The 19074-nt window shown below is 33.1% G+C and overlaps 1 protein-coding gene and 1 long non-coding RNA gene across 2 annotated transcripts; both read left to right on the top strand.

Annotated features, from left to right (window-relative positions):
* On the top strand, nucleotides 247-7128 carry LOC109336389 (truncated transcription factor CAULIFLOWER A-like). Its single transcript, XM_019572960.1, has 8 exons — nucleotides 247-677; nucleotides 2513-2591; nucleotides 4883-4947; nucleotides 5115-5214; nucleotides 5315-5356; nucleotides 5505-5546; nucleotides 6522-6640; nucleotides 6841-7128. Exons 1-8 carry the CDS (start codon nucleotides 493-495, stop codon nucleotides 6932-6934), a joined length of 726 nt encoding a protein of 241 aa, XP_019428505.1. The 5' UTR covers nucleotides 247-492; the 3' UTR covers nucleotides 6935-7128.
* Nucleotides 13806-16127, top strand: LOC109329039. Its single transcript, XR_002105510.1, has 3 exons — nucleotides 13806-14187; nucleotides 14860-14940; nucleotides 15671-16127. It is a non-coding gene; the product is annotated as an uncharacterized LOC109329039 (long non-coding RNA).

The raw sequence follows: 19074 nt of genomic DNA, 5'->3' as shown, positions 1-19074 counted from the left end.
TTTTGATAACTTGTTTGTCATAAAATTAATTTTTTTTAACAATGTTGTTGTTTCCTATTCGTAACAAAGATATTCACATAAATATATAGTGATCAGTACATAACATTTTTGAAATGATAAAAAAATAAATGTAATTTTATTTTAATATATAACATTTATATTTAATAACCATTGCCTATTTAATAAAGATAGATATTATATTCTCCTCAAATTTTCAATTATATATGACAGCGGAATGGATGGATAATATCATACTTATACTGACTGTGCTTTCTCATCACACACCTCCATACTTGTCCAGAAGAAGAAAGAACCATGAACTAACTTTCTCACGCCTGCTTCACTATATTAGCCAACCCTTTAGAGCGTATTTCTGGGGTTTCTTTCCTTTTCCATGTTTAGAAGTTTTCTTCGGTAAAAAAAGAGAACAAATTATTGGCTAAGGAGCTAGGTAAAACATAATTAAAGGAAAAAAAAATACCAAACTATAAGATGGGAAGGGGTAGGGTACAACTGAAGAGGATTGAGAACAAGATCAATAGACAAGTAACTTTCTCCAAAAGGAGAGGTGGGTTACTCAAGAAAGCACATGAGATCTCTGTGCTCTGTGATGCTGAGGTTGCTTTGATTGTCTTCTCCAACAAAGGAAAACTCTTTGAATATGCCACTGATTCATGGTAAACCTATATAACCCTAAATTATACTATTATTATTATTATATATATATATGCTATTATATATCATATTATATACAATTCTTAGATCTATCTATAATACGATATAGAATTCTTTAGATCTCTCTATATATCATATCATATAGAATTCAAGTGATATAAATTTGTTGACTTGTATAGTATATTTATTCATTTTTTTGGTTGACCAGTTAAGAATTGTTGAATCTGTTTGTTAATTATTTATTTTTTGTATTTTTCGTTGGGTTTTCTCTTGAGAAGGGTTTCTGTTTTAGGTTGAAAAACAAAAGCAGACAAAAGCCTCACTATCTCTCTCTTCTCTTAGCAGTATGTTTGTTCAGATGAAGGCTACATATATAATATATTATTGATTGGTAAACATAAAAGTCTAATAATAGATCAGTTTTGCAGAATATAGAAGAGACATATTGATATTAAGAAGATTTTGCTAGCTAAAACCTAACAAAGAACATGGACTGTTTATACATCTCTAAATATTGGTTTTCAATTTTTGTAGTTAGTACTTAGTAGTTAGAAAAACGATTTACTTTCAAATTTTTTATAAGTAAAATTTTCATTAAGAAAAAGAAGTATTAAAAATAGAGAATACACAACTAACATGCTTAAGAGGTTTCTATCTCAGAAGAGACACCTCAGATCTAATTCACCCCTTAGAAAAAATCAACACAATTAGCTAGATACCCTCAAATTTAATTTTATTATAATAAGTTCATCTATGTCATGTGCATATTTTCCCTCATCAGAAAGGAGAAGAATTGTTTATCCCAACTAGCTACCCTTTTCTTTATGCTCCTTGTCTGTTTGAGGGATTTTCAAATCCTAGGTTAGAAAATCACAGTGTACCCACTTCTCCTACAAAAGCCCTAACTTTATTTTTATTTTTCAATTTCCATTTTGCTGGATGAGGTGTTGAAGCGTGAAGGGGATAGTGTCAGTCTCTAGTTAATTGTCATGTTCATTATCCATCTCAAGTCCTTTCCGTGCAGAACCTATTTTGAAACAAGATCTTCTAGACCCACTTTTGTTTAAAAATTTGTACCTTTTCATTTTTTTTAATCTAAAAATTGGTTTCTTCCTCTATTGTTGTATTATTATCCTGTGGCTGCTTTTGTCTGGTTGATTAACACGTAATTGCACAGTTGCCAAGTTCATTTACAAGCTTAAGTCCTTTCACACATCAGGGAATGGAAGCAGGAACGTTGCATGCTTTTCTGTTTGTTTTTTCTTAATGGTTCTTGTTATTAAATTATTAAACTCTTAGAAAGACAAAAAAAATGTTAAAAGTTCAATTTCTAGGAGATACATTTGTTGTTGGGAGAGACAATTACACATCCTGAAAGGGATTGGTTTCTCAGTAATAATATTCAAAAAAAAAAAAAAAAAAAGGAACTTTTGACTGGTTAATTAGGATTTATGCTATTCCATTCTCAGCTTATTGATGCAATCTCCTAAACAATTAGGAACTAATCTTTATTGATGAAACAAGAAGTTATATTGTATAGATTATCAAAATGATATAATTTATCCTAAATATTATAAGAGTTAACTTGCATAAGGTTTAAGTTTCAACAAAATTAAATCGTGAGCCAATATATTCTACATAATTAATAAGAGTCACGCAATATATAGCCGACAGCTAGTGTACAGTGTTGTCATTATCATTCACTAACCAAGAACATTGTATTCAGAAAGGACTTTGCATTAACCCTAATCAGTGATGGTTTAACATAAGGGACTATTGACAGCTCTATACTATATATTTTTTTACATTTTTTTTGTTTTACTTAATTATTGAACAGCATGGAGAAGATACTGGAACGCCATGAAAGGTATGCCTATGCAGAGAGACAGCTGGTGGGAAATGATTCTGAGACACAGGTTCGTCATTAATTTGATTCATATATACCGTAATCATATATGCACAATTGGCTGAAATCCATTAAACCAATCAATTGAAATAATATGTAATATTAGGTTATCCCACTTATGTTTATATACACAATGATAATCAATCTAAACATAATTCTAAGTCAAAGAAATATATTTCAATAGGTTATACTAAAGTTGAGAAAAATTCTAAGTTATGAATCCAATTTTCAAGAAGGTGGTGTTGAGCATAGATGTAATGTTTGGTGAAGATTTCATGCTAAAATAGTGAGTTTTGATAGATTTGCTCATGCCAAATTGAGAAATATTAGACTTTGGAGCAACCACACTTTTTTTTTAAAACAAAGTGCCTAAGCACCGAAAATTAGATTAATAAAGAGAAACCAATAGATCCATTACAAATTTAGAAACCTATAATTGGGAAGACCCAACCAATTTCTATAGCAATTACTATGAATAAAAGAAGGAATTGAATTCCACCAAATGTAAGTATTGTAAGAGATTCCAAACTTTGTCAAACTGTCAGCACAAGCATTTCCTTCTTTGAAGATGTGGGAAACTTTGAAGTTCATAGTAGCAAGTTGACTTTTACAAATGGTCCATCTAGCCTGAAGTTTCCAAGGCACTTTGGATTTGCCATTGAAAATGTAAACAACAAGGGAAGAGTCACATTCTAACCAAATAGAATTCCAACCTTTTTTATGAGCACAATTAGTAGCTAAGATTGCAGACTTCATTTCAGCATAAAGGGCATCTTTGATACCATAGGAAGCAGCAAAACAAGCAATGAAATTGCCCTGGTCATCCCTGAAAATACCACCACCCCCTGCAACACCAGGAGAACCAAAAGCAGCCCCGTCAATGTTAACTTTGATCCAACCACAAGAGGGAATACGCCAGATAACTTCCACCATTTTTGGGCTCTTTATGTGATTGCAATTAATATGCAGACTGCTAAGTATGGAAAGATCCTTGATGGAAGAGTTAGAGAAGGATGAGCCAAGCTTGCCGGATAAAGAAGTTTGCACCTTGATGTTAGAAATGATAGAGTTTAAGTTCCACTGCTTATCCTCAAATCTGGAAATATTTCTAACAAACCAAATGTTGCTGATTGCTAAGATGATACAAGAAGATAGGACCTCCCTCACTTGACGACTCCATCTCTGAATACCACTATTAAGCAAATTCTGAACCGAATTAGTATGAATCGTGCAACCACACATAATAGGAGATTGTCCATATTCACCAAGATAAAGATTGTTGTCTAATAAATCATGACAGTAAGGAAATAGTATATGGCCACATTGTGTTGCAGTGATATATGGTCATGTAGTAGAAACTTCTCAGAAAACAAAATTACAAAGTATTAGACCAGACCATGTGGTAATACATGGTCGTTTACTAGAGCCTTCTCAAGATGCGAAATTATAGATTATCATGGACAGACTATGTTGGTCACCACAGTCGTGTACTAGGGCGTGGTATGACACGCACAACAACACACATGGCCATGTGGGCGAAACACTTGTTGCTAGGTGGCGATACACGACCAGATCATGTATGGGCCCATAGCTACGGATCAACATCCTTCGACATAAAATTAGTTTTGTTATGGGTTTGGATGATCTAAGGATTTTAATAGATAGCCATATATGTGTATATATATCTATATATTACAACCAATAATAAAGGATTGTAATTAAAAGTTATTGGTTGATGATCACTTCAAACAGTCATGTGCATATATCTTTTAATCTTGACTGTTCAAATAAAATTCAATGATTCATATTAATTATTCTCATTTCTCACAATAGTTTATTGTTCTCGTGTGAGTCGCTCCCTATATAAATCTATATATTTTTTAGAGCAATGAACATTTTTTATTAGAAGAGATACATAAAACTTAGGAGAATAACTGATACTCCCATCCACTAAATCTCTATATAAATCTATATTATAAACCCTGATGATGTAACCTAAACATAAATTACTATTCTTTAATATATAAGGATGACACATGTACTGTTTTGTTAATTTTAGAATTTTTTTTGTAATAATAATTAAATAGGATACATGTCATGATTTTAGTGACCGAAGGAAATAACTTATTTCTTTATATAAGGAGATAATTTATTTTCATGTACAAAATGGTCAACCTCGTTAACAAATATTCTATTTTGTGTGTTGTCTCTACATTCTGTTTGTTATTCGATTGTTTGATGGTTCCAAACAAATATGATAAAAACAAAACTGATTTATTTATATCACATTTATGTTTGCAGGGGAACTGGACCATTGAATATACTAGACTTAAGGCAAAGATTGACCTTTTGCAGCGAAACCAAAGGTAGATAGATGATACTACATCTATATAGCATGTGTTGAACTCCTTTTATTGTTTGATTTGATCACTCACTAACTAGGAGTGTCACTCAGTATAACTATAATTATTATTACTATGATTTTATTATATATAATTATATATATATATATATATATTATCCTTTTCTTCAGGCATTATATGGGAGAAGATTTGGGATCAATGAGCCTCAAAGAGCTTCAGAGTCTGGAACAGCAGTTGGATACTGCTCTCAAAACCATTCGTACACGCAGAGTACATATATCTTCTAAATAATTATACATATTTAACTTATGCTTGTCTGATATTTAACTAACCATATATCTTGAAACATATTATATTTATAATTTAACAGAACCAACTCATGTACGAGTCCATTTCTGAGCTTCAGAAAAAGGTGTGTCTTTAACTCCAACTTTATGTTGCTTTTGTCCTGAAAGGTTATATCAAATCTTCTTAGGATCATTGAAAGCAAAAAGTTAACGTGTCTATCTTGATAATGAAACTGATATGGAGATTTGTGCACTCATTACTACTTATGGCAGGAGAAAGCGATTCAAGAGCAGAATAACATGCTTGCAAAGAAGGTGATCATGATCTACCTTTACATTATTTTTGGTTGCATTCAGTATTTTAAATTACACTTCACAATTATAATTGTCGTCACAATATTGCAATTTAGGGAGTCACCCCAATGAAATCGTGACTGCAATTGTGATCACATGAGTAACATTTTTCATAATTGTACTAAATACAGCATAATCATGATTACAATTTAAAACATTGATAATAAATGTCGTTTAATTATATATCATTATTGATGTTCCTTAGTACAATTCAATATTTGTTGGAACTATTCTTTTTGGTGAGGTGTGTTTGTTATAACTATTGCAAGAGTAACGATATCTGGTTTGATTATTTTTAAACTTGTGTTCTCTTGCTTGTTATACTTAATTTATAACATGATTGACTTAATATATCATTAAGAGCTTAAGTTTGATTGTTGAAGTTATGTTAATACATAAGTATATCCCTTTCTCTGATACTACAGTTAATGTTCTTGATCAAGACTCATGAATGATATTTATTGGAATAAATTATATACATACCCTATATATGGGAAATTACATTTTCCTCTCTTTGTTTTTAAATTACCTACACCTTGCTATTAATGTAACTGAATGATTATTGATGTTTGTACATTTAAATTCAGCCCTATTGTATTCTTATATTTCTTGATTTCCTCCTATATTACTCCAAAACTATATTTCATGCTCTCCATCGAATTTTTAAACATAAAATATATTTCATCTCCCATCTTCTTATTTTTATAATTTAGATAATTATGTAATTGCCATGAAACTAGTACAAGCACCTCACTTATTTGTAATCTCTGACATTTTCAATAGTAATATTTAATTCAATGTTGGTGATTGATATTGAAGTTATGAAGTTAAATAGGTGCTCTATGACATTTATTTAGCCGTATGTCATGGAAGATTAATGTTTTATTGATATATTATATGCACTTCTCATAACAAAGTTTTGTGATTTGAGATTAGATCAAGGAGAAAGAGAAGGCTAACGCTGCACAACAAGCTGCACCATGGGATCAATCAAACTACAGAGTTGATACATCTTTCTTGATACAGCAGCAACCCCTTCCCATTTTGAACATGGGGTAAGCGTAAAATTTCTAAGTTTCTTCTTTGCAAATGGGCAAAAGTACCCCTTTAATTCAATTTCATAGGATTATTTGGCATATAAAAAATAAAAATTTCTTTTATATATTATATATATCATATTGTAGTTTTATACACCTTGCTTTTAGTGTAACTTTGTGCTAATTAACTCTCCTTCCATGTAATTTTGTTTGTGCAGTGGTAATCAACGTCAGGAAGCACCAGAAATAGTGAGGAATGAACTTGACCTGAGTCTAGAGCCATTCTATTCCTGTCACCTTGGATGCTTTTGAAAACTTGGCTTCTATAAGGTGGATGATATATAATATAATCTACTACAAGCATATGAACTATAATATATGCAGTTATGTTGAGTGATTTACATATGGCACTGTGTTATATGGTTTTCCCTACCTTAAAGACATTGATTCTAAGTGTGTTTTGTTTTGAGCATCTTGGATTTGATATTATATTGTATTTTTATGGATCCTTCCAACTTCTTAGTATTTGAACATATATGTTCACTACAAAAAGACATGCAAGTGTGTTTTTGTTGTCAAAGTTTTTACAAAAATACACGTATATTGATATTAAATACTAAGAAAAAGCCAGTACTACCAATATGTTAGAGTCTGGCTCGTCTACTGTAATGGATAGGCCAAGCTTTAGATTATGACATCTATGATAAATTAAATTAATAATTTAGATTTTAAAATGAAATTTTATTTGATATTTTATTAAATAAAAAATTAAAAAAACAGAAATAAAGAAAACATGAGGTTTGAAGGAGTGAGGGGAAACTCCAAGAAGGAGATAACACAAACCCCATGGAATTACTAGTAGCTGCAGATAGACATTCAGTAAGGATTTGAGAGCGCATCACTAGGGTACTTGTTTGTGACGTTGTTTACTTTTGCTGCATATATTACGTGTTTACTTGTATAAATATGTATATAGTGGGATGGACAAATTTACCTGGTTGGTGCATTTTGATTGGAAAATTACAGTCTTGGTGTACCTTTTTACTAAACTAGTGCACTTTCTCAAAACTCGGCAATTGAATTACCGAGTTTCCTATTTTTTTCCTGCTCCAGACATAACTCGGCATCTTCAGTGTAGCGTTTATTTTGTAACAATATTTTATTGAACTGGGCAATTATATTGGTGTTTTTTTATTTTATTATTTTATTCCTATACTAAACTGGCAACCATGTTAGAGTTTTGGAAGGAAATTATATTTTATTAAAATCGGTTGTCTCATTGGAGTTTTACAATTTTCATTTATTTATTCTACACCAGACTCGTTTAAGCAATTGTAGATTTTGTTTGAAATTTTTCAATGCACATAAATCGCCATTCAATTGGAGTTTTAATTTATTTTTTTATTTCCTACAATGAAATCGAGGATGGTATAATAGTTATGTTTAATTTTTTTCCATTAATTATAAATGTTCTCGGGAATTATATTGAAGTTTTTTATATTGCCATTAGTGTAATCAATCAAATCCTCAGCAAGCAGATTATCAGGCAATAAGCTAACCTGGGCATGCCGCCATAGCAATGAATATAGAGCAAATGTTCCTGCTTCTCCATTTTCACCAACTCTTAGCACAATGAATACATACTTTAAAAGTGGAACCAATGCTATGTCCAAAACACAAAGATAATACACCATATATTTCTTCATTTGTATCTGAATGTTGAATGTCATCAACAAAAGTGCTTTTATACACAAAGAGTGGTAAAGTGCTTAAATTTCCATACACAACTCCTAAGCTTTGATATGCAAATGTTAACACTGTCTTCCATGATTCCTACTACAAAAAATTTAAATAAAAAATTAACACGATTATAAATATATCATATAATTTACATTACAGTGGTATTGTAGTTTTTTATAATGAAAAAATTAAACATAAAACTACAATACCATTGTCGATTTCATTGTAGGAAATAAAAAAATTTCAAACAAAATCTACAACTAAGTAGACGAGTCTTGTGTAGAATAAATAAATGAAAATTGTAAAACTCCAATGAGACAGCCGATTTTAATAAAATATAATTTCCCTCCAAAACTTAACACAGTTGCCGAGTTTAGTCTAGGAATAAAATAAATAAAATAGAAAAACTCCAATAGAATTGTCGAGTTCAATAAAATATTGTTACAAAATAAACTCTACACTAAAGATGCCGAGTTATGTCTGGAGCAAGAAAAAAATAGGAAACTCGGCAATCTAGTTGCCGAGTTTTGAAAAAGTGCACTAGTTTGATAAATAATTTAAAAGGTGCACCAAATCTGTAATTTTTCAATCAAAGTACACCAACCAGGTAAATTTGCCTATTGGAATGAGTTTTCTTCATCGTGATAGTGTTCCATGTGTTATTGTTGGTAGCCCCCTGGTAGAGGAAGATGAAGGTGGAGTTTCCACCACTCCTTCAAACCCTATGTCTTCTTTGTTTCTGTTTTTTATTTAATAAAATATTAAATCAAATTTCTTCTTAAAATCTGAACCATTAATTTAATTTATGATAAATATCACAATCTAAAACTTGTAATGACATCTCCATTACAAGAGACGAGCCAAACTCAATCTAAGTCTGCTATTATGTTTTAATTTGGTAGTCCAACTGTCCAAAGTTGGACATGCTGATGAGTATAATTCATTGCAAAGTCAAAAGGGATGTTTGTTGATGTATAAATGTACTTTATTCCAATATAAATGGAGTTATAAAGCATCCTCGTAGATTAAATGGAAAACATTGTGTGAGAACTTTCAACAATTTTGTAAACAATCGGTTTTTCAATAATATTGCTTTTTCAACTATATAAGCATGATTTTAAATTATGGCTGCCCTATATGTTTTTCAGTTTAGTATTTAGTATGGGTTGAGACTTGAACCTTTAACTTTCTCCACTCCAATCTTTCACCTATCCATCAAACCACCTTATAATTTTTTTTATTTTACTTTTAATTTGTTATGGTTAATATTCAAACTCACAACCTCCTGCACTGTTTCCTTAAATGATTCACTCTCCCTATTAAAGGCACAAGGGGTGTCAACCAATCTACAGGTTATAAAAAAGTTCAATATAAGTGGTAGGATTAATGCTCCATTGTGCTAAATAGTAAGAAATACTCTAGTACAAAGAAAACAACACTATTTGAGAATCAATGGACCTTATGACTCCATGCCCTATATGGTGTAGTTATCATAGTTGTAGAAAGAACCAACAAGTTGGTGGTCTAGTGATGTAAGACTCCATTGAATTCCTAAAGTCGAGAGTTCAATTCTTATGAGTGATACTTGTTGGAAGGAGTAACCACAAACTCCAAAAGAGATTAGTTCCTTACCAAAAATGTGAAAGAATATCCTTGGTGTACCACCAAAACTTGCAGAGAGAGAAAATTTCACATACCACCCATAAGGTTTTTTAATTGATATTGCACTCTCTACTTATGGAGTCAGACTCCTCTTCAGTAATGGAGAGGGAAATGCGGTACAAAATAAAACAAAAAGCATGATAAAAAGACAATTTTATCATTTTGTTTACACTTATAATGACACTTTTATCCTAAAACTAAGTGTAAAAAAATCACTTCTCTCTCCAGTAATGGAGAGGATCCCTATTCCTACTTATTGTTAGGTATTTGTGATAATTCAGCTTATTAGTTAAAAGTAGTTAGGTTGTTTTACTTGTATGCCAAGTTAGTTGAAGTATAGTTGCTATAAATAGGAACAAAGTGATTTCATTGATGTATAAGTTGTAATTGAAGTTCAATACATTTTTCAATATCCAACAAGATTCATTCATTCATACACTAAGACATTCTTTTTTCTCTCCTATTTACTTTCTTCTATTTTCTTCTATTTCTTCGTGCTATTACTATTGGACTGTGTGTGCATAGTAATCTATTTCTTGCGTTACAAGCCAAGAGAATTGTGTGCACAAGTTGTGGTTGCTTGGCTATTCTCAACAGTGGTATCAAGAGCAAGGTTCAAGAGGGAAATTCCTGTGTGGAGTCGAGTGTGTGATCTAGAAAGAAGGGGAGGAAAAGAAAGTCTAAGGAGAAGAGAAGCTTGCACAACAATGGTTAATGGCAATGACTTCTCAATAACACTACTAGTTCTTGACACCAAGAACTATGATAGATGGAAGATTCAAATAAAGGCAATTTTTGGATTCCAAGAGGTGTATGAGATTATATAGAATGAATTGGTGACAATGCCAATGAAGCTCAAAGAACAATCTTTAGAGAATCCAAGAAGAAGGATTGTCAAGCTTTGTTCTTAATTTATCAATGTGTTGATGGAGCCAATTTCAAAAAGATTGTGTGTGCCAAGACAAGAAAAGAAGCTTAGAATAGCTTAGAGAAAAGCTATGAAGGTGCTTCCAAGATCAAGAAAGTCAAGCTTCAAACAATGAGAAGAAGATATGAACTTCTTCAAATAGAGGAGAATGAAACAATCTCAGATTACCTTACCAAGATCCTGTCCTTAATAAACCAGATGAAGGCTTGTGGTGAAGATGTAAGAGATCAATCCGTGATTTAGAAAGTGCTTAGAACTGTAACTCCTAAGTATGATCATATAGTTGTGGCAATAGAAGAGTTTAAGGACCTGGAAGCCTACAAATTTGAAGAACTATAGAGCTCTCTTGAAGTACATGAACAAAGGCTAAAAGAGAGGTATGCAGAAAAGGGAGAGGCTTAAGCACTCCAAACACAATCTGTCAAGAAATCAGTTGAACATTGGAACAACAAAAGTAGGAGAAACAATGATAGATGGCAGAATGATAAATGTAGAAATGGTGAAGGCTTGAAAAATGAACAAGGCTTCCAAGGGCATGATCACAAGAGAGGCTCTAACTGGAATTCAGTGAACATGAAGAAGATTAATAAGAAGAGGATTCAATGCTATAATTGTAGGAACTATGTCCATTATGCAGCTGAATGCAAATCCAACAAAACATTATGCAAGAAGAATAAAGAAGCAAGATTGACACAAGGTACATAACCAGATGATGATGATCATTACCTACTTATGACTACTATAAAAAATAGTGAAGAAGATGGAGACTTCTGGTATCTTGACACTGGATGGTCCAATCATATGACAGATAAGAAAGATTGGTTCACAACTCTTGATGAATCAACAAAAAGCAATGTCAAATTTGCTGATCATAGTGCAGTTTCAGTAGAAGGTATTGGCAAAGTAATTATCAAGAGGAGAGATAAGAAGACTGCATACATCTCCAATGTTCTCTATGTGCCTAAAATGAAAAGCAACTTACTTAGTCTTGGGCAATTGCTTGAAAAGGGATACACAGTGGAGATGAAGAATGGAATGGTGAAGGTGTTTGATAAAGACAAACACAATATCTTGAAAGCTCCTATCTTAGCCAATAGGATATTCAAGATAGGCATACAAATGAGTGATCAAAGGTGTCTTCAATCAACTCTTGAGAATGACACATGACTATCAAAGATTTGGGCATCTAAACTTCAAGAGTCTAGATTTTTTGAGCAGAGGTGGATTTGTGTCTGGATTACCACATATTAAAATATCAGAACAAATGTGCGATGAATGTCTTACTAGCAAGCAAACCAGAAATGTTTTTGTCTCAAATGTTCCTACCAAGTCAGTAAAGGCATTGGAGGTGGTATACACTGATATATGTGGACCCTTTGAAGAAGAGTCAATTGGAGGCAATAGGTACTTTGTAACGTTTATAGATGATTACACAAGGAAGAAGTGGATCTATCTATTAAGAATGAAGAGTGATGTGATTGCTACATTTAAGAAATTCAAGGCTCAAGTAGAAAGACAAAGTGATGCCAAGATGAAACAATTAAGGTCAAATGGTGGAGGAGAATGTGTATGCTGAGTGTCGCGATCCGATTTTCGGTTGGAAGACCGACCCTATGACTTCGGAAGAGGCGAACTCGATTTCTACCTCTCCTAATTGATTAGGAGTCGCCACTACGTTTTTGCAGTTAAAACATAGAAAACTCTTTTTATGCCCAAATTGGATAAGAATGGTCTTTTGAACAAGAGTTCTGAGTTCAGGAGTCGATTACAGACCGAGGAAGGTATTAGCACCCCGTTCACCTGTATCAAAACGATACCCTCACTAATCACATGAACTTTTATACCCTTAAAAATTATCCATTTAAAATTCAATTAGTAAAACAAAATATTTTTATTTTTATATTTGCATCTGACAAGATGTTATCTTGCTCCTACGTATCCCTGTGTGCTATAGGGAAATCAAGACTACGTAGTTCTAGTTTGAAAATTGTTTAGCTACTTTGGTTGATTGTTAGTGATTTGAAAAATACCGATAGGTTTGGAAGTATTGATTTATTTAATTGATTAATTTGAAATTGTTTAAAATATATAATTGTTTCGATTCAATGAGACTAATAGTTTAGAAATGGTGCTGGTCGTAAACCTTCTCCTCATTTTCAGGGGAGTTAGAGACGACTCGAACCATAATCTCACTATAAAAATCCCATAAAATTTATTTGATACAAAATGGTTCTAATTATTTAGACATATAGAATTTAGTGATAAAATAGTTTATTAATTATATATATATAGAATTAATAGTTTAGAGACGATGTTGGTTATAAACTTTCTTCTCATTTTCGGAGAAGTTAGAGACAACTCGAACCATAACCTTACTATAAAGACTCCTTAATTAATTTGGTGATAAAATGGTTAGGGACAATTTTCATACATGAAATTAAGTGATACAACCGTTATGAATTTTTTTTATATATGAAATTAATAGCTTAGAGACATATTGGTCGTATACCTTCTCATTTTCAGAGTAGAGACGACTCAGAACATAACCTCACTATAAAATTCCAAATTTAATTACTTAATAAGATAGTATTGCATTATTTATAAATGTTTGAGTGTTAAAGGATGTTTCTAAGAATAATTTAATTTTAGGTGTGTTTATTGGTAAATCATCGTATGGTTATAAAAAAAAACTCACAATTAGTTTAATGGGCCTCAATGCTAACTAGGTAGATTAAGTGTTCTAAACATAAAACCAAACGACACAAAATAAAGAAAAAGCCAAAATTATGAATGTTTGATAAACAAAATAAATAAATAAAAAAAAAACAAAGCAGTAAAGAAAGCTAAACCGGCAAGGGAGTGGCGTCTGTGTCGAAGGGTTCAAGCTCACGACTGATTGGAGGATCTGAATGGGCTTGCATCTTCTTCTTTGTGATGTGAACTGCGTGAGAGCTTCGACATTCCGTTCCTGTCCCTTCTTCCTTCATCTTCGTCTTTTCCACAACGAATGGGATTGGGATCCCTAAATCCCATTTCTCTTCTCCTTCATTTATTTATTCTCTCACGACTCTCTCATTCTCACAGTGAAGCAAATTGATAGGAGTCTCTGCCAAGGAGGGCACATGATGCTGCCAATGGTCCAGTTACGAGAGTGATTTTTGCACCACCTCACATACTTAATTGGGTTTTGGATCCTATCCTCGAATCATAGAATCAGCAGGGACAAGGGAAATTGGTAAGGGACCAAATCCCTTCTATTGACATTTACTTATCTTTTATTGAATATACTATTTGATTGGTGATATGTATATCAAAAACGTGTATGGGTTTAGGTTAATGTAGAAGTGAATTGCAATATTTTAGTTCAAGGTCACTGTGATGTATTATTTCCATCATCATCACTTTAATGATCTACCTCATTTTTGTTTACCCCTATTCTGATTTAATTACATAAACATATACGACATTACCTTTCATTAAAAATGATGTACATTTTGTTTGGTTGTTGTTCTAGTTTTTAATCGTTGGTAATTGGCTGCAACATGTCAGATAAATGCAATCGAGGAGACAAGGACAGAGGATTAGATAAGAGATTCCGTATACTAAATGAATAAATGGGTGGGTCATTTCAATATATTTGGTGTGCCATTTGTGTCACACAAGACTATTGCAACCAAGAGAAGACATTATATCACAGAAATGTATGCTGCATGTTGATATTTTTTAAGTGCAGGAATAATAAATAAAATAACAACATTAACACATAAACCACAAAAATCATGAAATATGGATATGGAGTTTTAGTGCTAACCTTAGGTAGCAATTTGGTTCGATTGTATCGTTTACTGTATTACCTCTGAACTTGTGCTCACTTTCACTGTATTCCGCTTTCCTTTCTCTCCTTTAGGTTGTTGCCGAGAATGATGGTGTAGAGAGTTACACCCAGGAACCGCTTCTGAAGATGAAGCCTAAAGCTTAAGCAATTCAGGTATATCTTACGGTCTGCAATTCTTCTCTAATTTTTATTCTTCTATATGTGCTCACTGATCCCTTTGTGATAGCTGTATCTCTCTCGATATTATGTATTATGTCTCTCTCTATTTCTGAGTTCTCTTTTTTGATAACTGTATATGATAGCTTGTTCTCTGGTTTTTCTGCATTGTAATGCCTGTGGTATCTGAATTGCTGTGTAATTTATAGAGTCATGTGTCTCCCTCTATTCATCTGGTTACTCTTGCTTATCATTGCTCTTTATGCTGATAATAATTGTGTAACTGAAAGTCTTTTGAATCTTGCCTCTCTAGTGACTCCTGATTGCTTTTGGTGACTCACTATTACTCTGATTGCTCAATAACTACCTCTATTTATGCTTATTACTTTTGAGTGTAACTGAAATGAGCATGGTACTGTTTCATTTGAATGACCTTTTGACATTAGCACTTGACTCTATTATCCTCTTTAATTGCCCTTTTAAGACTCCTAATTTATGCTAATAATGATGATGTGTAACTGAAATTAGGATAGCTTATCAGGTAGGAATTTCTAATGTATATCTCCTTTACTGCCACTTTCATTGGTACAGTTGGACTTTCTGTTGATGTTGTTGTCCTGATTGTGCTACTGGCCATGTAACTTCATTATTGGCTTATGGTTGCTATATGTTGCTCTTCTTGATGCAAAAATATTTGAAAGTAATATATATGATCCACTGTCTGCAGGGTAGCATGAGATTGCCATGACCTGAAACTCTACATGCAACTGAGCAAGCTCCTCCACACTGCGGCTGCTGGTTTCATTGGCACTTCTTTAGCTTCATGTTTGTATCTAATGATGGGATCTGAAACTTCACTAGAACCTCACAGTCCACATAATGAGTTATTGGTGCCCCACGGTTTGATGGAAGATTACGACACCCTACCATACACAAGGTCTCTGCTCCAGCATTATAAATTCCTTATGCAGAAATCTTCACTGTCTCAGAGGACCAATATAACAATGAATTCCTATCACTTAATGTTGAATTAGCCCTTAGTGAGATTCCAATCTTGTAGCTAACATTAAACATGACAATTATATTAGGGATTTGTGTTTCTTTTCAAAGGAAAATTTATCTATAACACTGTTGACAAATTTTGTATAAAGTTGCAAGTGTAGGAAGTTAAAATATTCTCATTATGGACTGTTAGTATTCCAAATTAGAATGAACTTGGCTGGCCACTGAATTACTTGCCATTCTTCTTTTTCTCACTTCCAAACTCCTTATTCCTTTTTATTGATTTTTTGCAACCAACATGCTAATTGGGAATTTAATTAAAAAACAATAATCACTAAAAGTTTTCTTTCCATTGGACACGAAACCAATAATTAAGAATTCGAAACTAAAATCTTTGCTAATTATTAATAGTTGATTATGATTCAAAGATAAAGTTGACAATGAGACAATAGAATGCAAAAAAAAATTATTCTTTTTTTTATATTATTGTAAAGAGGCCGGACGAAATTGAGTGTTCACAGCTGCCCCTCTTTACTTATTGCTCCCTTAATAGCAAGCAAACTGAAGTTTGTATGCTACTATAGTAAGTGATCAGTAAAGAAATGAACATAAATTTTGTCAAGGTCAAAATTATGATCACGATGTAACTTTTAGAAACGAGAACACATGGATACTTGATAACAATAAAAGATAGGTGCGAGAACCTAGGTCGAGTACTGCTGGAACTCAAGATAATAAAGGTAAATGTGAGAACGCAGGTCGGGTACTACCGGAACTCGAGACAATAAAGGTAAGTGTGAGAACGTAGGTCGGATGTTGGCGGAACTCGAGACAATAAAGGTAAGTGCGAGAACGCAGGTCGGGTACTGCAGGAACTCGAGACAATAAAGGTAAGTGCGAGAACGTAGGTTAGATACTGCCAAAACTCGAGACAATAAAGGTAAGTGCGAGAACCCAGGTCGGGTATTGCCATAACTCGAGACAATAAAGGTCAGTGCGAGAACGCAGGTCGGGTACTGCCAGAACTCGAGACAATAAAGGTAAGTGCGAGAACGCAGGTCGAGTACTACTGGAACTCGAGACAATAAAGGTAAGTGCGAGAACGCAGGTCGGGTACTACTGGAACTCGAGACAATAAAGGTAAGTGCGAGAACGGAGGTCGGGTACTGCTGGAACTCGAGACAATAAAGGTAAGTGCGTGAAAGTAGGCCGGGTACTGCTGGAACTCGAGACAATAAAGGTAAGTGCGAAAACGCAGGTCGGGTACTGCCAGAACTCGAGACAATAAAGATAACTGCGAGAACACAGGTCGGATACTGCTGGAACTCGAGACAATAAAGGTAAGTGCGAGAACGTAGGTTGGGTACTGCCGGAACTCGAGACAATAAAGATAAATGCGAGAACACAGGTCGGGTACTGCTGGAACTCGAGACAATAAAGGTAAGTGCGAGAACGCAGGTTGGGTACTGCCGGAACTCGAGACAATAAAGGTAAATGTGAGAACGCAGGTCGGGTACTTCTGGAACTCGCCTATTGGTAGGTTGGGAGGGATTGGGTTGGCTTGAGCTAGCCTACTTTCTACCCATTGAGGCCTAAAATAATTTTTTGCAATGAATTTCATGAATTGATGCATGATATGAATGAGATGCTCTTTAGTTTTTGCATATGTAGTACAAAGTAAGTGGTTTTGCTTGCAATGTTTGCATCATTATTGACAAAATCATGATTGTTTTTATTTTACAAGTCTGTCACCATTGCATTTGATTTTGGTGACTCACTATTACTCTGATTGCTCAATAACTACCTCTATTTATGCTTATTACTTTTGAGTGTAACTGAAATGAGCATGGTACTGTTTCATCTGAATGACCTTTTGACATTAGCAATTGACTCTATTATCCTCTTCAATTGCCCTTTTAAGACTCCTAATTTATGCTAATAATGATGATGTGTAACTAAAATTAGGATAGCTTAACAGGTAGGAATTTCTAATGTATATCTTCTTTACTAGCACTTTCATTGGTACAGTTGGACTTTCTGTTGTTACTATTGTCCTGATTGCGCTATTGCCCAGGTAAATTCATTATTGGCTTATTGTTGCTATATGTTGCTCTTAATGAGTTATTAGTGCCCCACGAGGTAACACCGTTAATTTTCTACGTATGTTTTATTAATTATTTATTTTAACAACGATTAATTTTAGAAATTAATCATTATTGAATTAGACTAAACCGTAGTTGAGTGTTAGTCTTGTTTTGGGATTTCCTATTTTGTGGTAAATTTTCGTAATTTTCTGTGATGAAAAGTTTTTTCGAATTCGGCCCAATAACGTGTTTTTGAGTTTCATACCTCGGAATCGATTTCCGATTGCACCATTGGCTTTGGGATATTATTTCGAGTCAAGATAGACATCAAGTTTGTCCAGAACACATTTCTAATTATTTTTCACTCCTAATTCTGTGTTTCGAAGTTCTAACCGTAAACCGAAATCGGGAGATTTTTATTATCCGACCGGGTATTAGCCGACAATACTTGGGAATGGTTTAATCGAGAATGTGTCATCGTAAAGGTCACATCACTTTCATGTAAGAAACTTGCTTGTTAAACAAGCAAAAGTACATATTCTCTTACACAAAATCTCCTAAATCACTCAACAAATCCTCTCACTCCACCACCATTAGACACATCACCTATGCTAGTCTAAATCTACTTACTTTGCATTAAATTTTATGATTTGATGAGGATGAGGCTCTCCTATAAATACCTCACCCTATTCTTTCATTTTTACACTAAATTTCCTATACAAACTAAGGTAGTCTTTTATTTTCTCTTCTTCATCTTCTTCTCATACTTCATAGAAAGTTATGAGTTTTTATTATGTTGTTCATAAAGTAGAGTTTATATTTGTTCTTTAAGTATTTTATGAAGGCATAACTAAAGGGGATGATAATAAAATCATATGAACTTTTATGTAGTTTTTGGCTTTTGTAAGTCTTGAAATTTCTTCCTTGTTCTTAGATGGAAAAACTATATCTTCGGACAAGGTTAGATGAGTTATTTTTGGAAAATATTAGAAATTATTGTTAGTATTTGAATATGTTTAAAAGTGATGATTTTAACATCAAAGGA

Source organism: Lupinus angustifolius, chromosome LG02 (assembly GCF_001865875.1).
Source record: "Lupinus angustifolius cultivar Tanjil chromosome LG02, LupAngTanjil_v1.0, whole genome shotgun sequence".
In the NCBI taxonomy this organism is placed as follows: Eukaryota; Viridiplantae; Streptophyta; class Magnoliopsida; order Fabales; family Fabaceae; genus Lupinus; species Lupinus angustifolius.
Note: the sequence above shows the minus strand (reverse complement) of the source record. Positions and strands in the feature narration are given on the sequence as shown.

Coding starts and splice junctions, on each gene's coding strand:
- LOC109336389 (XM_019572960.1), top strand. CDS start 493: ATGGGAAGGGGTAGGGTACAACTGAAGAGGATTGAGAACAAGATCAAT. Junction 4,948..5,114: donor CTTTTGCAGCGAAACCAAAG/GTAGATAGATGA, acceptor CCTTTTCTTCAG/GCATTATATGGGAGAAGATT. Junction 5,357..5,504: donor TTTCTGAGCTTCAGAAAAAG/GTGTGTCTTTAA, acceptor TACTTATGGCAG/GAGAAAGCGATTCAAGAGCA.